Source organism: Bufo gargarizans, chromosome 2 (genome assembly GCF_014858855.1).
Source record: "Bufo gargarizans isolate SCDJY-AF-19 chromosome 2, ASM1485885v1, whole genome shotgun sequence".
Taxonomy (NCBI): Eukaryota; Metazoa; Chordata; class Amphibia; order Anura; family Bufonidae; genus Bufo; species Bufo gargarizans.
In genome coordinates, this window is record NC_058081.1 from 237,623,272 (window position 1) to 237,647,911 (window position 24,640).

The following is a 24,640-nucleotide window of genomic DNA, read 5'->3' on the forward strand; positions in this document are numbered from 1 at the left end:
GAAAAAAAGGGGCTATCCCATCCGGTCCCCTGAAGTGAAGGGATAGCACAGTGTGAATGCATAGTCATTTTCCATTATGCTATGAATGTTCTGATAATAGCTGATTACCGGCCCTCTTATTTTTCAAAATTCCATAGCAGTGAATGGAGATAATGCTGCACACGCACACTGTTATGGAGGATCTGTGGAGGACGCATTGTTATGGAGGACCTGTGGATATCACGCTGTTATGTGGAACCTGTGGATGTCACACTGTTATGGGGGACCTGTGCATGGCACACTGTTATGGGGGACCTGTGCATTGCACACTGTTATGGGGGACCTGTGGACATTACACTGTTATGGGGGACCTGTGGACAACACACTGTTATGGGGGATCTGTGGACGACACACTGTTATGGGGAACCTGTGGACGACACACTGTTATGGGGATCTGTGGACGACACACTGTTATGGGGGACCTGTGGACGACACACTGTTAAGGGGCATCTGTAGATTACACACTATTATGGAAGATTTGTGGATGGCACTGTTATGGGGGACCTGTGGATCACACTGTTATGCAGGATCTGTGGATGACACACTGTTATGGAGAATCTGTGGATGACACTGTTATGGGGGTCTATGGATGGCACTGCTATGGGGTACCTGTGGACGACACACTGTGATGGGGAACCTGTGGATGACATACTGTTATGGGGACCTGTAGATGACACACTGTTATGAGGGAATCTGTGGAGGACACACTGTTATGGGGGACCTGTGGATGGCACACAGTTATGAGGGACCTGTGGATGACACACTGTGATATTTTTTTATATTTTGGGCGATTGTCTTAGGTATGGTCTCATTTTTTTGTGGGATGAGATGTAGGTTTGATTGGTATGATTTTGGGGTGCGTATGACTTTTTGATCACTTGCTGTAAGGTGACATAAAAATGGCTTTTTGACACTGTTTGTATATTTTTTTTTACTGTGTTCACCTGAAGGGTTTGGTCATGTGATATTTTTTATAGAGCAGGATGTTACAATCGGGGCAATACCTAATATGTATACTTTTTAGTTTTTTATTTAAGCTTTACACAATAATATCTTTTTTGAAACAAAAAAAAATATGTTTTAGTGTCTCCATAGTCTGAGAGCCATAGTTTTTTTTATTTTTTGGGCAATTGTCTTAGGTAGGGGCTAATTTTTTGCGGGATGAGGTGACGGTTAGATTGGTACTATTTTGGTGGTTTTGCACTTTTAGTGATGTAAGGTGACCCAAAAAAGATTTTTTTAGCACAGTTTTTATTTTATTTTGTTGACGGTGTTCACCTGAGGGGTTAGGTCATGTGTAGAGTTGAGCGAACACCTGGATGTTCGGGTTCGAGAAGTTCGGCCGAACTTCCCGGAAATGTTCGGGTTCGGGATCCGAACCCGATCCGAACTTCGTCCCGAACCCGAACCCCATTGAAGTCAATTGGGACCCGAACTTTTCGGCACTAAAAAGGCTGTAAAACAGCCCAGGAAAGGGCTAGAGGGCTGCAAAAGGCAGCAACATGTAGGTAAATCCCCTGCAAACAAATGTGGATAGGGAAATGAATTAAAATAAAAATTAAATAAATAAAAATTAACCAAAATCAATTGGAGAGAGGTCCCATAGCAGAGAATCTGGCTTCCCGTCACCCACCACTGGAACAGTCCATTCTCAGATATTTAGGCCCCGGAACCCAGGCAGAGGAGAGAGGTCCCGTAACAGAGAATCTGGCTTCATGTCAGCAGAGAATCAGTCTGCATATCATAGCAGAGAATGAGGCTTCACGTCAGCCACCACTGCAACAGTCCATTGGCATATATTTAGGCCCAGCACACAGGCAGAGGAGAGAGGTCCCGTAACAGACAATCTGGCTTCATGTCAGCAGAGAATCAGTCTTCATGTCATAGCAGAGAATCAGGCTTCACGTCAGCCACCACTGCAACAGTCCATTGGCATATATTTAGGCCCAGCACCCAGGCAGAGGAGAGAGGTCCTGTAACAGACAATCTGGCTTCATGTCAGCAGAGAATTAGTCTGCATGTCATAGCAGAGAATGAGGCTTCACGTCAGCCACCACTGCAACAGTCCATTGGCATATATTTAGGCCCAGCACACAGGCAGAGGAGAGAGGTCCCGTAACAGACAATCTGGCTTCATGTCAGCAGAGAATTAGTCTGCATGTCATAGCAGAGAATGAGGCTTCACGTCAGCCACCACTGCAACAGTCCATTGGCATATATTTAGGCCCAGCACACAGGCAGAGGAGAGAGGTCCCGTAACAGACAATCTGGCTTCATGTCAGCAGAGAATTAGTTTGCATGTCATAGCAGAGAATGAGGCTTCACGTCAGCCACCACTGCAACAGTCCATTGGCATATATTTAGGCCCAGCACCCAGGCAGAGGAGAGAGGTCCCGTAACAGACAATCTGGCTTCATGTCAGCAGAGAATTAGTCTGCATGTCATAGCAGAGAATGAGGCTTCACGTCAGCCACCACTGCAACAGTCCATTGGCATATATTTAGGCCCAGCACACAGGCAGAGGAGAGAGGTCCCGTAACAGACAATCTGGCTTCATGTCAGCAGAGAATTAGTCTGCATGTCATAGCAGAGAATGAGGCTTCACGTCAGCCACCACTGCAACAGTCCATTGGCATATATTTAGGCCCAGCACACAGGCAGAGGAGAGAGGTCCCGTAACAGACAATCTGGCTTCATGTCAGCAGAGAATTAGTCTGCATGTCATAGCAGAGAATGAGGCTTCACGTCAGCCACCACTGCAACAGTCCATTGGCATATATTTAGGCCCAGCACCCAGGCAGAGGAGAGAGGTCCCGTAACAGACAATCTGGCTTCATGTCAGCAGAGAATCAGTCTGCATGTCATAGCAGAGAATCAGGCTTCACGTCACCCAACATTGGAACAGTCCATTGGCATATATTTAGGCCCCGGCACCCAGACAGAGGAGAGGTTCATTCAACTTTGGGTAGCCTCGCAATATAATGGTAAAATGAAAATAAAAATAGGATTGAATGAGGAAGTGCCCTGGAGTCCAATAATATATGGTTAAGGGGAGGTAGTTAATGTCTAATCTGGACAAGGGACGGACAGATCCTGTGGGATCCATGCCTGGTTCATTTTTATGAACGTCAGCTTGTCCACATTGGCTGTAGACAGGCGGCTGCGTTTGTCTGTAATGACGCCCCCTGCCGTGCTGAATACACGTTCAGACAAAACGCTGGCCGCCGGGCAGGCCAGCACCTCCAAGGCATAAAAGGCTAGCTCTGGCCACGTGGACAATTTAGAGACCCAGAAGTTGAATGGGGCCGAACCATCAGTCAGTACGTGGAGGGGTGTGCACATGTACTGTTCCACCATGTTAGTGAAATGTTGCCTCCTGCTAACACGTTGCGTATCAGGTGGTGGTGCAGTTAGCTGTGGCGTGTTGACAAAAGTTTTCCACATCTCTGCCATGCTAACCCTGCCCTCAAAGGAGCTGGCATTGACACAGCTGCCTTGGCGACCTCTTGCTCCTCCTCTGCCTTGGCCTTGGGCTTCCACTTGTTCCCCTGTGACATTTGGGAATGCTCTCAGTAGCGCGTCTACCAACGTGCGCTTGTACTCGCGCATCTTCCTATCACGCTCCAGTGCAGGACGTAAGGTGGGCACATTGTCTTTGTAGCGTGGATCCAGCAGGGTGGCAACCCAGTAGTCCGCACAGGTTAAAATGTGGGCAACTCTGCTGTCGTTGGGCAGGAACTGCAGCATGTAGTCGCTCATGTGTGCCAGGCTGCCCAGGGGTAAGGACAAGCTGTCCTCTGTGGGAGGCGTATCGTCATCGTCCTGCCTTTCCCCCAGCCACGCACCAGTGATGGACCCGAGCTGCGTTGGGTGCCACCCCGCTGTGACCATGCTTCATCCTCATCCTCCTCCACCTCCTCCTCATCCTCGTCCTCCTCGTCCTCCAGTAGTGGGCCCTGGCTGGCCACATTTGTACCTGGCCTCTGCTGTTGCCAAAAACCTCCCTCTGAGTCACTTCGAAGAGACTGGCCTGAAAGTGCTAAAAATGACCCCTCTTCCTCCTCCTCCTCCTCCTCCTGGGCCACCTCCTCTTGCATCATCGCCCTAAGTGTTTTCTCAAGGAGACATAGAAGTGGTATTGTAACGCTGATAACGGCGTCATCGCCACTGGCCATGTTGGTGGAGTACTCGAAACAGCGCAACAGGGCACACAGGTCTCACATGGAGGCCCAGTCATTGGTGGTGAAGTGGTGTTGTTCTGTAGTGCGACTGACCCGTGCGTGCTGCAGCTGAAACTCCACTATGGCCTGCTGCTGCTCGCACAGTCTGTCCAGCATGTGCAAGGTGGAGTTCCACCTGGTGGGCACGTCGCATATGAGGCGGTGAGCGGGAAGGCCGAAGTTACGCTGTAGCGCAGACAGGCGAGCAGCAGCAGGATGTGAACGCCGGAAGCGCGAACAGACGGCCCGCACTTTATGCAGCAGCTCTGACATGTCGGGGTATTTGTGTATGAACTTCTGCACCACCAAATTCAGCACATGCGCCAAGCAAGGGATGTGCGTCAAATTGGCTAGTCCCAGAGCTGCAACTAGATTTCGCCCATTATCACCCACCACCAGGCCGGGCTTGAGGCTCACCGGCAGCAACCACTCGTCGGTCTGTTGTTCTATACCCCGCCACAACTCCTGTGCGGTGTGGGGCCTGTCCCCCAAACATATGAGTTTCAGAATGGCCTGCTGACGTTTACCCCGGGCTGTGCTGAAGTTGGTGGTGAAGGTGTGTGGCTGACTGGATGAGCAGGTGGAAGAAGAGGAGGAGGAAGCCGAGAAGGAGGAGGTGGCAACAGGAGGCAAAGAATGTTGCCCTGCGATCCTTGGCGGCGGAAGGACGTGCGCCAAACAGCTCTCCGCCTGGGGCCCAGCTGCCACTACATTTACCCAGTGTGCAGTTAGGGAGATATAGCGTCCCTGGCCGTGCTTACTGGTCCACGTATCTGTGGTTAGGTGGACCTTGCTACAGATGGCGTTGCGCAGTGCACACTTGATTTTATCGGATACTTGGTTGTGCAGGGAAGGCACGGCTCTCTTGGAGAAGTAGTGGCGGCTGGGAACAACATACTGTGGGACAGCAAGCGACATGAGCTGTTTGAAGCTGTCTGTGTCCACCAGCCTAAATGACAGCATTTCATAGGCCAGTAGTTTAGAAATGCTGGCATTCAGGGCCAGGGATCGAGGGTGGCTAGGTGGGAATTTACGCTTTCTCTCAAATGTTTGTGAGATGGAGAGCTGAACGCTGGCGTGTGACATGGTTGAGACGCTTGGTGACGGAGGTGGTGGTGGTGGTGTTGGTGGTACATCCCCTGTTTGCTGGGCGGCAGGTGCCAACGTTCCTCCAGAGGCGGAGGAAGAGGCCGAGGTGGCAGCAGCAGAAGAGGCCGAGGCGGCAGCAGCAGAAGAGGTAGCAGGGGGAGCCTGAGTGACTTCCTTGGTTTTAAGGTGTTTACTCCGCTGCAGTTCATGCTTTGCATGCAGGTGCCTGGTCATGCAGGTTGTGCTCAGGTTCAGAACGTTAATGCCTCGCTATAGGCTCTGATGGCACAGCGTGCAAACCACTCGGGTCTTGTCGTCAGCACATTGTTTGAAGAAGTGCCATGCCAGGGAACTCCTTGAAGCTGCCTTTGGGGTGCTCGGTCCCAGATGGCGGCGGTCAGTAGCAGGCGGAGTCTCTTGGCGGCGGGTGTTCTGCTTTTGCCCACTGCTCCCTCTTTTGCTACGCTGTTGGCTCGGTCTCACCACTGCCTCTTCCTCCGAACTGTGAAAGTCAGTGGCACGACCTTCATTCCATGTGGGGTCTAGGACCTCATCGTCCCCTGCATCGTCTTCCACCCAGTCTTGATCCCTGACCTCCTGTTCAGTCTGCACACTGCAGAAAGACGCAGCAGTTGGCACCTGTGTTTCGTCATCATCAGAGACATGCTGAGGTAGTATTCCCATGTCCTCATCATCAGGAAACATAAGTGGTTGTGCGTCAGTGCATTCTATGTCTTTCACCGCTGGGGAAGGGCTAGGTGGATGCCCTTGGGAAACCCTGCCAGCGGAGTCTTCAAACAGCATAAGAGACTGCTGCATAACTTGAGGCTGAGACAGTTTCCCTGGTATGCATGGGTGTGATGTGACAGACTGATGGGGTTGGTTTTCAGGCGCCATCTGTGCGCTTTCTGCAGAAGACTGGGTGGGAGATAATGTGAACGTGCTGGATCCACTGTCGGCCACCCAATTGACTAATGCCTGTACCTGCTCAGGCCTTACCATCCTTAGAACGGCATTGGGCCCCACCATATATCGCTGTAAATTCTGGCGGCTACTGGGACCTGAGGTAGTTGGTACACTAGGACGTGTGGATGTGGCAGAACGGCCACGTCCTCTCCCAGCACCAGAGGGTCCACTAACACCACCACGACCATGTCCACGTCCGCGTCCCTTACTAGATGTTTTCCTCATTGTTATGGTTCACCACAACAACAAAAATATTATTTGGCCCAATGTATTGTATTCAAATTCAGCGGGATATAAATTTGAGGCCTAGTATTTAGGCGCTGGGTGACCGGTATGGAATTTACTGACAGAATTAGACTTGGAAATGCACAGTAGCGTGTGTGTGAAGTTATTCTGAATGACCCTATGTGCACCTTGAATATTATATACCCTTTTAGGGATAGATTTCAAATAGCTCTGATATAGCAGAAACCACTAAATCTTAGAAATTGCTAAATTGGGAATTGTATTTCAACCCAGAACAAAAAATGTGCTTTGACGGACACTAAATAACTTTCCCAGCCACAACAGGACAGCGGTAACGAGAGATTTAGCGGGATATAAATTTGAGGCCTAGTATTTAGGTGCTGGGTGACCGGTATGGATTTAGTGACAGAATTAAACTGGGATATGCACAGTAGCGTGTGTGTGTGAAGTTATTCTGAATGACCCTATGTGCACCTTGAATATTATATACCCTTTTAGGGATAGATTTCAAATAGCTCTGATATAGCAGAAACCACTAAATCTTTAAAATTGCTAAATTGGGAATTGTATTTCAACCCAGAACAAAAAATGTGCTTTGACGGACACTAAATAACTTTCCCAGCCACAACAGGACAGCGGTAACGAGAGATTTAGCGGGATATAAATTTGAGGCCTAGTATTTAGGCGCTGGGTGACCGGTATGGATTTAGTGACAGAATTAGACTGGGATATGCACAGTAGCGTGTGTGTGTGAAGTTATTCTGAATGACCCTATGTGCACCTTGAATATTATATACCCTTTTAGGGATAGATTTCAAATAGCTCTGATATAGCAGAAACCACTAAATCTTTAAAATTGCTAAATTGGGAATTGTATTTCAACCCAGAACAAAAAATGTGCTTTGACGGACACTAAATAACTTTCCCAGCTACAACAGGACAGCGGTAACGAGAGATTTAGCGGGATATAAATTTGAGGCCTAGTATTTAGGCGCTGGGTGACAGGTATGGGTTTAGTGACAGAATTAGACTTGGAAATGCACAGTAGCGGGTGTGTGAAGTTATTCTGAATGACCCTATGTGCACCTTCAATATGATCTACCCTTTTAGGGATAGATTTCAAATAGCTCTGATACAGCAGAAACCACTAAATTTTTAAATTGCTAAATTGGGAATTGTATTTCAACCCAGAACAAAAAATGTGCTTTGACGGACACTAAATAACTTTCCCAGCCACAACAGGACAGCGGTAACGAGAGATTTAGCGGGATATAAATTTGAGGCCTAGTATTTAGGCGCTGGGTGACCGGTATGGATTTAGTGACAGAATTAGACTGGGATATGGCCAAAAAATAACCACACTATTGCTGGTTAAATGCACTTGGTGACGGGCGCAGCTTGCCCCTGATGTAGTATATGGCCAAAAAATGAACAGACTATTGCTGGTTAAATGCACTTGGTGTCACAGCTTGACCAACCACACTACTGAGGGTTAAATGCACTTGGTGACGGGCGCAGCTTGCCCCTGATGTAGTATATGGCCAAAAAATGAACAGACTATTGCTGGTTAAATGCACTTGGTGTGATAGCTTGACCAACCACACTACTGAGGGTTAAATGCACTTGGTGACGGGCGCAGCTTGCCCCTGATGTAGTATATGGCCAAAAAATGAACAGACTATTGCTGGTTAAATGCACTTGGTGTCACAGCTTGACCAACCACACTACTGAGGGTTAAATGCACTTGGTGACGGGCGCAGCTTGCCTCTGATGTAGTATATGGCCAAAAAATGAACAGACTATTGCTGGTTAAATGCACTTGGTGTGATAGCTTGACCAACCACACTACTGAGGGTTAAATGCACTTGGTGACGGGCGCAGCTTGCCCCTGATGTAGTATATGGCTAAAAAATGAACAGACTATTGCTGGTTAAATGCACTTGGTGACGGGCGCAGCTTGCCCCTGATTTAGTATATGGCCAAAAAATGAACAGACTATTGCTGGTTAAATGCACTTGGTGTGATAGCTTGACCAACCACACTACTGAGGGTTAAATGCACTTGGTGACGGGCACAGCTTGCCCCTGATGTAGTATATGGCCAAAAAATAAACAGACTATTGCTGGTTAAATGCACTTGGTGTGACAGCTTCACCCTGATGTAGGCTTTAGCCAAAAAACAAACGCACCATTGAGGGTTAAATGCACTTGGTGACAGGCGCAGCTTGCCCCTGATGTAGTATATGGCCAAAAAATAAACAGACTATTGCTGGTTAAATGCACTTGGTGTGACAGCTTCACCCTGATGTAGGCTTTAGCCAAAAAACAACCACACCATTGAGGGTTAAATGCACTTGGTCGCAGCTTGTGCTGGCGCACCACAAGACACGAAATGGCCGCCGATCACCCCAGAAAAATGTGACTGACAAACGGTCTGGGCAGCCTAAAAACAGTGAGCAATTGAGGATCAGCAGCTCAATGATCCACAGCTGCAGATCGATCAGTTAATCAAGTCTTTTGGAGGAGTTAATCTGCCTAATCTCGCCCCCTACTGTCGCAGCCGCAACCTCTCCCTACGCTAATCAGAGCAGAGTGACGGGCGGCACTATGTGACTCCAGCTTAAATAGAGGCTGGGTCACATGGTGCTCTGGCCAATCACAGCCATGCCAATAGTAGGCATGGCTGTGACGGCCTCTTGGGGCAAGTAGTATAACGCTTGTTGATTGGCTGTTTTGCAGCCTTTCAAAAAGCGCCAAGAAAGCGTCACAAAAGCGCCAAGAAAGCGACGAACACCGAACCCGAACCCGGACTTTTACGAAAATGTCCGGGTTCGGGTCCGTGTCACGGACACCCCAAAATTCGGTACGAACCCGAACTATACAGTTCGAGTTTGCTCATCCCTAGTCATGTGATATTTTTTTATAGAACTGGTCGATACAGATGTGTCAATACCTAATATGTCTACTTTTCTTTTTTCCCCTATTTAAATGTTTTTATTTTTTTAACTTTATTTTGGGAAATGGACACACTGTTATGGCAGATTTGTGGATGACACTGTTATGGGGGATCTGTGGTCAACATACTGTTATGGGGGACCTGTGGATGATACACTGTTATGGGGGACCTGTGGACGACACACTGCTAAGGCCTCTTTCACACTTGCGTTGTCCGGATCCGGCGTGTACTCCACTTGCCGGAATTACACGCCGGATCCGGAAAAACGCAAGTGTACTGAAAGCATTTGAAGACGGATCCGTCTTCAAAATGCTTTCAGTGTTACTATGGCACCCAGGACGCTATTAAAGTCCTGGTTGCCATAGTAGTATTGGGGAGCGGGGGAGCGGCATACTTACCATCCGTGCGGCTCCCGGGGCGCTCCAGAATGACGTCAGAGCGCCCCATGCGCATGGATCATGTGATCCATGCGATCACGTCATCCATGCGCCTGGGGCGCCCTGACGTCACTCTGGAGCGCCCCGGGAGCCGCACGGATGGTAAGTATGCTGCTCCCCTCTCCCCACTACAGTTTACCATGGCTGCCATGACTTTAGCGTCCCGGCAGCCATGGTAACCATTGAGAAAAAGCTAAACGTCGCATCCGGCAATGCGCCGAAACGACGTTTAGCTTAAGGCCGGATCCGGATCAATGCCTTTCAATGGGCATTCATTCCGGATCCGGCCTTGCGGCAAGTGTTCCGGATTTTTGGCCGGAGCAAAAAGCGCAGCATGCTGCGCTATTTGCTGCGGCCAAAAAACGTTCCGTTCCGGAACTGAAGACATCCTGATGCATCCTGAAGGACGGACTGTCCATTCAGAATGCATTAGGAAAATCCTGATCAGTATTCTTCCGGCATAGAGCCCCGACGACGGAACTCTATGCCGGAAGACTATAACGCAGGTGTGAAAGGGCCCTAAGGGGCATCTGTGGATTACACACTGTTATGGAAGATTTGTGGATGACACACTGTTATGGGGTACCTGTGGATGACACACTGTTATGGGGGACCTGTGGATGACACACTGTTATAGGGGACCTGTGGATGACACTGTTATGCAGGATCTGTGGATGACACACTGTTATGGAGAATCTGTGGATGACACTTTTTGTTATTTACAGTGTTCATCTGACAGTTTAGATCATGTGGTATTTTTATAGAGCAGGCTGTTACAGACACAACAATACCAAATATGACTACTTTTTTTGTTTGTTTGTTTCAGTTTTACATAATAAACTATTTTTGAAAAAATTGATTTTTTAGTGTCTCCATATTCTCAAAGCCATAGTTTGTTAAAATTTTGGGTGACTGTCTTATGTAGAGGCAAATTTTTGTTTTTGTAAGAGATGACGGTTTGGTACTATCTTAGGGTGCATGTGACTTTTTGATCGCTTGGTATTACACTTTTTGTGATGTAAGGTGTAGGTCATGTGATATTTTTAAAGAACTGGTCGATACGGATACGGTGATACCTAATATGTCTACTTTTCTTTTTTTCCCTATTTTCTTCACTTTATGTTTTGTCCCACTCTGGGACTTCAACTTTTGGGGGTCTGATCCCTTTTACAAAGCATCACAATACTTCTGCATTGTGATGCATTGACTGTAAGTGTATTATAGACTGTAATAGGAGTCTGAATCTCACAGACTGTAACGGAAGGAAGCCACAATGCCTAATTAAGGCATTGGGCTGCCTTCCCTGCCATCGGGTCCCCGTCACAGCAGTGCGGGGACCCGATGGAAGGCCTCTGCACACATCACAAGTGCTGCGGTCAGCGCTGACATCAAGGGTTAATGCGCTAGCATCAGTGTTTTCACCAATTCTGGCGCATACAGCAGGGGTCCGGCTATCAGTGACTGCCGGACCCCTGCCGCTGATCAGGTGGGCGCAGCTCCTGCACCCGCCTGATCAGCGTGCCGTAATAGTACTGCGCTGGGCGGCAAGTCCCGTCCCACTGCGCCGTACTATTACGGCGCTGGGTGGGAAGGGGGTTAAGAGTTGTGATAAAGGGTGGGGTTTGTAGTGGTGCTAGCAATGTCCACTGAGGAACAAACTAAGATGATGTGCAGGTAAAATCGCCAATAGAGTAAGGGCTCATGCACACTAATTTATTTTGCGTTCCGTATACGTGACGTATTTTGATTCCGTATACGGTCCATATATGGAACCATTTATTTCAATGAGTCCGCAAAAGATGGCTCAGCAAATATTATGAGGCATGTCCTATTCTTGTCATTTCTATAATGGGCCTTTTGTTCCGTTCCGCAAATTTGTTGAAGGCACACAGCAATTTGCAGACTGCAAAAAAATGGCACGGTCGTGTGCATGAGCCCTAAAAGTGCAGTCACTACATCAGAGACCATGTATTCTCTGATGTTATATATTGGAAGGACCTATGACAGCACACCAAACTGCAAGTTACTAGTGGAAAACATGCTGGAGGATGTCAGGGAAGTATACTGTGCATGCACTAGATATGTTTCTCCTCTTAAAGTTGACTTTGGGTGGCTGACATGGATCACCAGGCCCTATTTTGTGAGTTTTAAAAGACAGAATTCTGTAGTGCAGGGCTTGATAAATTATCGCTTTAGTCTAGACAGTCTAAATTTTAGTACTTCCCACTGTCTATCTTCCGTTTATTCACTTTACATTGCAAAAAGTGTATATACAGTAATACAGAATAAATGGGGTGCAGACCATGTAGGCCAATTTTTTTTCACAGATTAAGCCATAATTCCTACCTATATTGGAGAGTGGCTACAAAGAATGCCTTTTATTCTGGAGGACCCAGCACATAAAGGGCATCGGACAATGCTTCAATTCCCTTGTGGTGGTGCTGTAGGTGACTGGGACACTTGCCTCAGAGTTTTCCCACATATTAAATCTGGAAGTACTGGCATTATCAGCAGAGGAGTTACCTGTGAGAAGCTTATCATTACAGACCATCTAATTAAAAAAAACTTTGGGGCACATTTATTAAGACCAGTGTTTTAGACTCTGGTATTAATAAAGCCCCATAGCAGAAATCTCCATAACTTTGGTGCATCCAGAGCCAGTTCTAAATGTAAGACAGCTTCCTAGCTGTCATTAAGACCATTTTCTACGCCTAAAACCGTTCCCTTCCTCACCCACACCATGCCCACTTTTTTAGACCTGACGTGAATGGGGATAAGTCGCAGATAGCAGCGCGACTAACCATTGCACCACCATCTGCGGCTGAAATACACCTAATATAGGCATATTTCAGTATAATAAATGACCCCCTTTGTCCAAAGCAGAGGCGCATGTAGAGGCACCGGCTTCTGAATGGAAGACAGCTTCCTTGCAGTCTTACATTTAGACAATTTTCTATGCCTAAAACAGGCGTAGAAAATGATTAATGAGACAGGCCTGCCTGTCTCCTTCCTCGCCCATGCCATGTCCACTAACTTAGACCTGGTGAAAGACGGGAACATTTGCAGATTGCGGCGCAACTAGCCTAATGTAGCTGTATTTCAGCTTCATAAATGACCCCCTCTGTTTTTTTCTCCATGTTTTAATGGAAAGAGTATTACATGGTACTCTATTCTGGCTATCACAAGCTATCACAATTAATTATAATTTGAAAATGAAAGATTTAGATTAGCAAATTTAAATCATTTCGAGAAGTCACAAGAGATTGCCTTTGTCAGTATTTCACTTTAAGCTTTATATTTAAGTATAGCTAAGTGAAAACAAAATATAGTTGGATTTCAAGCAGTATTAAAATGCCTTATGAGGGTTTGGTAGACATTACAAGCCAACTTTTAGATCTTTTTGACATCTTTAATGTAGGGGCAGAGTTTGATGGAATGCGATAATTAATTCCAGTCCGGAAATAGGGTGTGAGGAGAACAATGCTCAAGCTTTAAGAATTTGGTGCAATAAACACAGAAAATTTAAATTTTTGCTTTTACTGTTTATTTGTTTATTGATGCTTATATACTGACATTCTTCAGCACTGTACAGATATTAGAACTAGAGATAAGCAAATCAATTCTAAACTCAGATTTGCTACTGATTTCAGACAAATCGTGATAATTGGCAAGGAAAATTATAGGAATGAATAAAAGATGGAGGATCACATGACCCTGGGAGGGGGTTGCCCTGATTGGCTAAGATGCTGAAAATTTGATTAGCCCAATAGGAGTAGGATTCAGACAGGTCTCTTTGCTGAGAACACAATAGAACATCATTCTGTGTTCAAATTTAGACCTGGGAACTTGTGTTCTGTCTGCCATAGATCAATTGCACAGCAGATACAAGCCAGTAATCAATGCGGTACTAGGGACACATTATAGGGAAAGATTTTAGGTAGAGTTTTATCAAGGAAAGATTAGTATAGAGAGTGAGGGACTATTGAGTTTGTTTCATGGCTTATAAATCCTGCCACAAACTCAAATAGCCAACTTTTATTTTTGTAAAATTAAAAACCTCATGTTTCTACAGTTCATATTCTTATTGCCAGCACCCCAATAGCATACATTCTGGTGCAATTGTAAAAAAATTAAAAAAAATAAAAAGATATCAAGTTGCGTCATTTCAGCATTCACTGCCCCCTCCTATTGGGAAATTTCTTTTTTCTTAAGAAGAGGCGAAAAAATCCATGTGGTATGGAAGATACTAAAGAGTGTCTCCCTTTTGATGACTTCTCTGAGAACAGTCAGTGTTTGACTGCAAGGAGGAGGTTCAGGTGGAGGTGGGGGATTCACAATCTAAGCTCCCTATCAGTATATCTTTGGAGTGTGGGAGGAAACCCACACAAACATAGGAAGAACATACAAACTCCATGCAGATGTTGTTCTTGGTTGTATTCAAACCTAGGACCCCAGTGCTGCAAGGCACCAGTGCTAAACACTGAGCCACCATGCTATCCTCTAACTACAACCTGTATATTAGATATATTTCTGTATAACCAAGAAACAATATATACAATAAACCACCTATAGATTCTCTTGGATCAAGTATCGAATAGCTATCAAACTCAGAATAAATGTCAAATGAAGAGTATAAATTTAAATCTCTATTAATGTATTTAATACACAATGCAGGAGAAACGAGTAGGGGTCTGAGAAGAATGGCTATACTGTACTTTATCATGTCAATAATGCATTATTTAATGTTATCACTTTTCCTTGCCTTATTTATCTTGTTACATACCAAATATTAGTGTTTGTATGTAAATATTGATTGTATATAGGGAGAACATAGATATATTAAACATATATTTTACTTATATGTATACTGGGCATCTTGTAATGCTTTCATACTGTATAGAGAGTGATGTCAACCACATCAGTTCCTATACCCAGTGGGGCACACAGTGCAGTTATGTCCTATTTGAGGCACACATACAGTACACACTAGAGCCTGTTTCTTAACTATTAGCCTGTTTCTTAACTATTAGCATCTTATAGGGGCTTATAAGAAACCAAAGGAAAACCATGGATACACAAGGGAACAAACTCATAACAAACCCATGCCCCCAGTGCTGAAAATCAATTATGCTAACCATATCCAAATGACACGGCTCCTGCCACTGTGACCTTCACCAATTGCTCGAATATTCTAAACTGCTCCACACAGAAAGTAATGCCTTTTATCAGCTCTTTTGGAATATATTTTTCCAAAGCCCCACCGATTAGCTGTTTATAACAGTCAACGGCACTGAAAACTATGTGATGGATGGAGCTGGAAGCAGAAAGCTCTTTCCACTATGTAGTGGCCAAGCGGGGATACTGCAGCTCAGCTACCATTTAAGTGTGCCAGAAACTACACAGTGGACATAACTAAATGGTTTGGGAAGAGAAAGATCGGGCAAAGTGAATATTTTTCACTTGTTCTTTCTGTTCTACTGGGAGATAAACCGGTGCCAGAAGTATCTGGCATCAGCTTTCTAACTCTCCCCATTGAATACACATACAAGGCTGAACTATCATTTGGCTGACAGCTATTGAATGTGTTTGGCCACATTTAGTCTTCAAAGGCCACTTTAAGGCTCAAAACCTAAAGCTGAATCATAGTAATACACGTTTTCTAAGTATTAAAATAACCAAACACAAAGTTTTCTTGACTATTGGAAGATATTTGTAATTGTAGGAACGTATGTATTTTTTTTTATCTGGATCCACAAATGTACCACTGACAACACTGCACCCTTATACAGTGTCAGCACTCATGGCCACTCTTTGCAATCTGCCTCTCTAAGCACTGGACCTCTAGTGCCTAATGTAAAATATGGGCCTAATAACAACATTAACTGCATTTGTTTTCCAGGTGAAGGAGACACAACTAGTATTATGGCAAATATAGACAGTGAGTATAAGTCAACTAAAATGTTATTAAAATGTTAATTTTATATTATTAAAAAAGGTGTGCAAACAATACATGAATATTGCACAGAACCTATATCTAGGTCAAATTGTTGCAGATATTAAAGGGCTTGTGCAGCCTGTTTATACTAATGACGTATCCTAATATCTGATTGGCGGGGGGTCAGTTACATGGCACTCCCGCCGATCAGCTGTTTGAAGAGGAGGCGGCACTCCATGCAAGCGCTGCTTTCTCTTTATTATACTACATGTTGTTCCCCCTTAGCTGTGGTATAGCGTAATTACTAGAACTCGCTCTAACATGGAGCGCCGCCTCCTCTTCAAACAGCTGATCGGCGGGGATGCTGGTTTGTATTGATGACCTGTCCTGAGGATAGGTTATCAATACAAACAGGCTGCAAAACCCCTTTAAACAGCACATATAAAATGATTTTGAACATATTGAAAATTTATGTTTTCATTTATATTTTTAATAAAGTCATAGGACTTGCAACAAATAGATGAAAAATAAAAATTTACTTTGTAATTAATTTCTGGTTTTAGATCCAGGGTCATGTGCTTCTACCAAGACACTGAGAGTTGTAAATGGAAGTCCAGCACAAGGCAAGAATGGATGGATGGTCAGTCTAAGACATAGGTAAATCATCATCCTCCATCATGAGTAATATGAGAAAAGCAAGTTACTAGAGACTTGCTCGCTGACAATCCTACATAATATTATGTAGTTATTAGCAATGTACCCATGACAACCAATGTGCCTCAAAATAAATGCTATTCAACTCAGCGCACAATAAATTAAGATTGCAAACCCTTTAAAGTTTTAGGCTACCTTCCAACTACTTAGTAGAAAATGTCATAAAGAATGCTACAATAAATATCATATAACACTGTTGGAATGTTGGAATTTTATTATAATTCAGTATCATTCTAAAGATCATATCTTTGTCATAATATGTAATTTGAGCTTTACACCTCTCGACATGTTATATAGGCTATAGCTATGCTTGAATGACCGGTATGCATAATTATATTTCAGATATGAATGCTATCATTAACAATGTTGCAACTACTAATGGTGTGGTTAGTGATGCCTATGGATTCTGAAAGTAGAGTATGGAAGATTTTATGTGATCTCATTTTAGGATTTACTAAAGAGCTCCATAAGAACTTGGAGACCTTTGTGTGTACTTTATTACTGTTCTATACTATCATGACATTGAATTATCCCTATTAGTTTTGAGCAAATCGAGCTTCAGATCATAGATCCGAAGTCGATTCGTTCAGACACTTCGTTTTAATACTGTCCGGAGACCTGTCCCCATGCAGCATTAAACTGTATTGCCTCTGTGAAGGCAAAATTCGTTTCACCCGAAATCGCACAATACTTTTCTGCATCTTTAAAGACATTTAAATTAGCAGTCCGAGATCTGGTTTGGTACCGGCTGGTACCTTGGTACCAAACCCAACTTTGAATTGCTATTTTAAAATGTTTTTAAAGACGCAGAACTGAATACCGAATAAATTCAGTCTTGCGTGACTTCAGGTGAAATTAATTTTGCCTCCACGGAGGCAACACATTTTAATGCTTTACAGAGACAGGTCTCCGGACAGCATTAAAACAAAGTGTTTGAATAAAGCTTGATTTGCCTCAACACTAATCCCTAGTGTTGGACTGGGATGCCTAGGGCCGACCAGTTAAATTCTGGGGGCCCACTGTTCAGCTACATGGGGGAATATTACATCCCACAGCTGCAGCAGCACCAAGACGCCACAAGATAATTGATTATATGGGTCCCTGCAGCGACAGTTTTTTTATTTGAACATGGCTGGTTGAGATGCTGTACTCTGCCTATCTGTATATGGTGCAGTCAGTCCACTGTGTCATGCACCACTTGTGCAGGGGGTTGGGGACAAGGAGCCCACTTTACTAAGGGGCCCATTTGGAGATTAACTTTTTCCCTGTGGGCCAGTCCAACCCTTATTATCCCTGTACTGTGATATTGCTGTGTGCATTAACTTAGTGTAGTGACGCCGCTGTCTGCATTATCCCTGTTTTGAAAGAGCACTATTCCTGTGCATCAGGAAGTCCAAAATAACGCTAATCCTTTTAGGTTTTGAATTCACTGTTGAATGTGGTCATGATGGAGGAGGGTTATATTCCAAATTTTGCTGTGGGGCCTCCTGGATATTTGTTTTGGCCTTCAGACGGCCGTATGCTGTCCGCAAAAATGCGGATCCGTTTTTTTGCGTATTAGATGCTGCCTATTCTTTTTTATGGGGCCCTTTTCTTCCATTGCACAGTAACATAGTAACATAGTACATAAGGCCGAAAAAAGACATTTGTCCATCCAGTTCGGCCTGTCATCCTGCAAGTTGATCAAGAGGAAGGCAAAAAAATAAAATAAACTGTGAGGTAGAAGCCAATTTTCCCCACTTTATGGGAATAAAAAATTCCTTCCCAACTCCCATCAGGCAATCAGAATAACTCCCTGGATCAACAACCCCTCTCTAGTAGCTATAGTCTGTAATATTACGGCAAAAAAATGAAACATGTCCTACACTTGTCAGTAAAAATCAGGACATGGCCCTATTGAAGTCTATCGATCAGCTAAAAAACGGAATGCAATCCGTTTTTTTTTTCCGAACATGTGGAACTATCCGCAAAAAAACGGATCTGCATTTTTGCGGACAGCATACGACCGTCTGAATGAGCCCTAATAGGGATCATTGCCTTGTTAAACTTGAGTGCAACTGTGTATCACACATGTATAAAGTAACATATGCATGTCTCTAGTCGATGTGTATTTTTCTATGATAAAAATATTATCTTACTACTTCTCAGAAGGTTATAATTTTCAAACAAGAGTTATAGTAATGGATATATGGACACAATATAAAATGTGTCTTTATAAAACAGAACAAGCTTTGTATTTTTGCAAACACTAGGGTGCCTTATTCCATTCTTATCACAATTGTTGAATGCCTAATACTATGTACGTAATTGTACTCAGCATGAAGTTTCATTGTTCACATAAGGCACATCCTTTGTAGCTGCCTTTTGTAATACAAGTATGCAATGCACTTTACAGAATAAGCCAACCTTATTATAACTCCTAGCATGTCCTGACATGTAAAATAGTAGGCTTGCCTCCCCCTCTCCTGATTTTATAGCCTTCATCCTCCTCTAAGCTTATAAAACAAATACACACCAGTCCCTGTTTTAACGTTGCCTATCTGTGTAGGCAGCAACTACATTTGTAAAATATTGGCAAGTGAGCTCACTGAGTGATACTTACTTTGCTTCGAGCCATTAAAGATTAGAACAGGGCATAAGTGAATCAGATTTGCTTAGTTTAACCAGATGTTTGATCCCCTGTCGAAAAACAGACCTACAGGAAACAAAAAAAAAGCAAAAGAAACAAGGAAAAACAAACAAGCATTTATATTATCCTGCTGTCTTTCCCTTGCAATAAAGATCAGCCGTAAATTAGTCTGGGATTTATGCAGTCCAGCGCTCTGAAGTTTTAAACATCTGTGTGATTTGGATTAACTGTGTAAAGCTAACCCTTTGCCTTTAATTGCTGCCCTTTTAGATTCTAGTACTGGAGTAAGAGTAACAAATCTTGTGTTAGCCAAAGGTGAATCGAAAAAAAATGCTTTTGTAATCATATAACATTTACATTCTTGGATAGCATCCATGACATGTCACATAAACGATAACCTTCGCAACACTCCCTTATTTTAAAATGTCAAATATACCCTAAAAAATGAGCACACAAGATCCTCTCTTTTCTAGACTCATTTTACCTTTATTCTATCTTACAGGAATGGACATAAATGTGGAGGATCTCTTGTAAAGGAGAAATGGGTTCTTACAGCAAGTCAGTGTTTCCTCTCTGGGTAAATGTACAAAGTATTTTATTTTTATTCATACCAACAGTTTACAGTGACCAGCTATTTTGATATTACTCAGGCATCACTCTGAGTACGGTGAATATAGTGGACTCATGAATTGAAGTCTACCGAATGCTTACAATGTTTCAAAACTGACTGATAATTTTGAAGGAAAGCTGCATTACAAGTCCATAGATTTGATATGCTGTAAAGGAGTTGTGCATCCTGTTTGTATTGATGACCTATCCTCAGGATAGGTCATCAATATCTGATCTGGAGGGACCTGAAACCTGGCCCCAGCATGATTAGCTGTTTGAAGAGGAGGCGGTGGTCCATGCAACCCTGCTTCCCATTCATTACACTGCCTATCCTCTCGAAAGTGCAGTGAGTACTTGAATGGAGTGAGTACTTATAATTACACTATGCCACCGCTTCAGGGGAGACGATGTGTAGTATAATATAGAGGAAGCAGCACTTGCATGGAACACTGCCTCCTCCTCCAGCTGATCGGCGGGGGTGTCAGATGTCACACCCCTGCAGATCAGTTATTGATGACCTATCCTGCAGTTAAGATATTGATGATCTATCCTGCACAACCCTTTTAAGTCCATTAGACCAAAACAACCTATTGGATGCATGTGTTCCAAACAACATTTGACAGGGCATTATATGGAAACCCACAATTGAAGGAAACTTTAGTTTTATGTGCAAATATTCAGTAAAATTGTAATTTATACGCTTAAATTCCTGCTCGTTCTGGGATTTGAAGTGAAGGAGGCGATCCTATCAGTGATTGACAGCTATCTCTGTATACACAGTCATAGCAGTCATAGTGGGAAGGCTGTCAATAACTGATAGGACCGCCTCCTTCACTTCAAAGAATTTAAGTGTATAAGTTATAAATTTTACTCAATCTTTCCCCAGAAAACTATATATAAATCTGCTTAGCTCCACCTACTCTATAACATGTTGCCTGCAGCTACATATGCAGGGGCATAGCTATAGGGGGTGGAGAGGTAGCAGTCGCTACTGGGCCCAGGAGCCTGAGGGGGCCCAAAGACCCTTGCACCCCATAGGAAGACACCAGTATTATAGAAAGTGCATGCTGGTCAAGTTGCACCTCTGGCTCAATGGGGTGCCGTTTCAATTTTTGGCTCGGGCAGCACGAAGGCCTTGCGCTTCCTGCCCCTGGCCACAAAGCACTGGGGGAAGGGGGGCCCCAAGCTGAACTCTTGCACAGGGGCCCATGAGCCATTAGCTACCCCCCCTGTACATATGACTCCATATTAAATGTTACAGGTTCCCTTTAAAAACTGTGTGAACAAATTAAAGGGATATTCTCATGCTACCCTTGTGACTATCCGTCGAAATACGTAGTGAAAAAAAAGGAATGTGCACTCCTATGTTTTTTGTGAGGTCCTGTGGTATACGGGTCCAGGTCCTCAAATATTTGTATGGTGGAAACCACTCACACTCAATGGGGTTGAAATATGCAAAGTGGTACCACAATAAATCCACTTTGCATATTTCAACCCCTTTGAGTGTGCGTGATCTACACTGTAGTGATGGTACAGTGTAATTACAACTATTTGTACCATTCAAATGGATGGGAGGAAAAGCTGTAATTAAGATGTACCATCACTACAAAGTAGACAGCGTGCAAGTAAGCATTGAAGAAGACGCAGCATTTGCACGACTGCTGCAGCCCCTTCAAACATCTGATGGGCAGGCGTGCCTGGAGTTGGTCCCCTGATATTGAGGATAGCTCATCAGTATCATGAAACCAGAATACCACTTTAATTTGATCACACATATTAGATCTATGTGTTCATTGCAGTTACTCTACTGGCCATTGGCATGCACAGAATGGAATTAAAGGTAGTATCATGCAGTTCTTTAATCACCTGCTGTGAATATGCAAGAGCTACAAATTGGGCTACTTCATAGTTTACATGCATTTTAATTTATTATAGCTCACACTTACAGATGTATTTTTGATCATTTTATATAGAGATGTCGACCTAAAAGATTATGAAGCATGGGTTGGAATCCACAATATCTATAGCAGGACACAGAAACATAAGCAAGTTTTCAATATTTCACAGCTAGTCCATGGGCCTAAAGGATCACATCTTGTTCTTTTAAAACTTTCCAGGTAAGTTAATTGGAGTTTCTGGTAAAGTCATTCAATATGGCCTCCTATTACAACTTCCAAACTTTCCAAGTTTATAAAGTTGTTACTAAATCTGGAACTGCATTTTAAATTTGTTTCTATTTATAGCGCATCTAAGGTTTCTCAGCTTCATTAATATATAGTCTTCAAATCACAATGAAGAACTATACTATGGCAAAGTGTAGAGAACATGTGTTTTTCATAAAACCTGAGTTCTTCAGAAGAGATCACTGCAAGCTGTAGGTTCTGAAGTGTACAGTGACTCACACCGTACCAGCATTGATTCATATTCTAAGGCTTGTAACCTACATCATCTGCAGAGGATGTGAGTTACCCATAGAAAATGTATTATACACTCAATGACACATAGGAGGGACCTTATTAACCCCTTAAGGATCTGAGCTATTTTATTTTTCCGTTTAACCTTTCTACCTTCAAAAAGTTGCAACCTTTTTTGATTTTTGTTCACATAACCTATATTAGGACTTGTGTTTTCGTGGGACAAGTTGAACTTTTTAATGGCACCATTTAATTTACCATATCTTGTATTGCACAGCAGAAGGGTGAATTTAAAAAGAAAGGAACCTCTATTCTCGTAATCATAGGGTCCCTATCACCAATACTGCAGACATTTTATATGTTGTCATTTTGGGACAACCCCTTTATAGCGGATAAGACAGGCCACACAGATAAGTTCAGTTTTTGTTAAAATTACGGTCTGTGCTTGTATGTTGCCCTAAAAATTGCCTTAACTGGAGCATTCTACATTTTGGATGAAAAACATTATGGAGTCTTATTTACATATCGACTACCTGTAAATATTTTTTGTGTTTTTACGAAATGGGTAGATGTATGCACTATCTTTATCTAAAGGCTATGTTTGAATCCAGCCACAATTAAGTTTTCAAGGCAAAGAAAATATTTAAAAATGTAGAATTGTTTAAAGCCTCACATGTGGCTTTTAACCATTTTCTTAAAAATAAATTCAATATCTTCAATAGTAACACCTCACACTGAAATGTGAAAGAAAACACTAAATCATTGCTGATAAAATCCTATCACCACTTGATTTTTCAGTGTAAAAATGCTATTGTATATGGTTTGCATATTAAGCTTTATTTGAACTTTCATTTTACTCCTACAGTAGATTTTTAGACAAAAAGGGTTGGCCCATCTGGGTATGACTAGGATAAGCCATCTAGATCCTATCTAGAGAACAGGGCCCCTGAAGTGTAGGAGAGCACACCGCGCTTATGTAGCGTGCTTTCCATTCATCGCTATGGGAGTCCTGAAAATAGCTGAGAGAGCACGCTTGACTATTTTCTGAAGTCCAATAGCCGTGAATGGAGAGCACACCTTGCATGTGTGGCCACCTCTCCATTCACCCATATTGGAGTGCTGGAAATAGCCAAGCCAGTGCTCTGCTATTTTCGATACTCCCATAGTGGGGATTGGAGGGTTGCCGTACATACATGGCTGCCCTTTGTTCACTTCGAGGGTCTTGTTCTGGATATAGGAGTGGGTCTCAGGGGTGGGACTTGCTCCTATCTGACATTGATGGCATATCCTTCTAATATACCAGCAATGTCCCAGATGGGAATACTCCTCTAAACTCTTTGTAGGTAAATATAACTGTTCATGAAAGCGCAAACATCAATTATATGGTCACTGTATGTTATTTATATGGTTTGTAGTTTTATGTTTAAAATCAATTGTACTGTATTATTTCCACAGATCAGCAGAGGTTAATGAATATGTTTCACAAATCAAATTGCCAAATTATGGATGTACAATTCCAGACAAAACAGTATGTGCTGTATATGGATGGGGACACACAGGAAGTAAGATACTTTTATATGATAAATATTTTTTTCTGTTAATATGATTATATGTTTTATTCTAACTTAAATGTTATTACATATTGTTACTTAGTACAATATTATTTTATATTCATTTTGAAAATCAGGGCCGATGTCAGCAAGGTCACATAGATGTTGTGAAGTTGTGACAGACAGGAAGGTGGACAGGTCCAAAGCTGCTGCTTTCTGCAGTTGCCTCCTGAGTAGTTTTTCTTACACAGTGTAACAATACATATACATATATCCTGTGTCGTTTTTCTTGGACAGGAATTGGGGAGTGTCTCTCTGCTGGGGATGCCTCTATGTATTTACTTTTTATTAATTACCAGATAAAGTAAGCAAGCAGCAAGGGGTTTGTTTTTTCATCATCAAGCTTCATAGACCCACTCCAACTTAGGCACGTTATGGCCATGCTCATTTGTCCTGTGGCTGCTACATCTGACAGCACCAAATGGTATTATTTTTCGCAAGCATAATATGGTAGTATATATAGGTATATCTTTATACATATCTGATCAGATATTACATTTAATACAGGGGCTAACACTGATTATCTTGTAATAATGACAGATGTCAATGGCTAGGGTATGTTATCCATCAAATTAATGGTCACTGTCACTGCTTGAAGTTGATGGGGGATATTTATAATTGCAGAAGAAATATGACATCATTTTCACCAAAAAATGCTTTGCAAAATGTTTATTAAGTGTTTTAGACACTTTGAGGTTCAGCAACTTATTTTAAGGGTATGGCTTATTGGGTAGGATTGTGGCTTCAAGACCAAGGGCATGGCTTATATATTTTGTT

General features: G+C 43.3%; 1 protein-coding gene across 2 annotated transcripts in view; it reads left to right on the forward strand.

Annotated features, from left to right (window-relative positions):
* HGF (hepatocyte growth factor) overlaps positions 1 to 24,640 on the forward strand; it is a 127,205-nt gene that overhangs the window by 91,265 nt on the left and 11,300 nt on the right. For both annotated transcript variants that reach the window (XM_044280125.1, XM_044280126.1), the window contains exons 12-16: positions 15,852 to 15,890; positions 16,451 to 16,544; positions 19,733 to 19,807; positions 21,813 to 21,956; positions 23,709 to 23,815. In XM_044280125.1, coding sequence (XP_044136060.1) covers positions 15,852 to 15,890; positions 16,451 to 16,544; positions 19,733 to 19,807; positions 21,813 to 21,956; positions 23,709 to 23,815 — 459 coding nt within the window. The remainder of the gene's footprint in view (positions 1 to 15,851; positions 15,891 to 16,450; positions 16,545 to 19,732; positions 19,808 to 21,812; positions 21,957 to 23,708; positions 23,816 to 24,640) is intronic.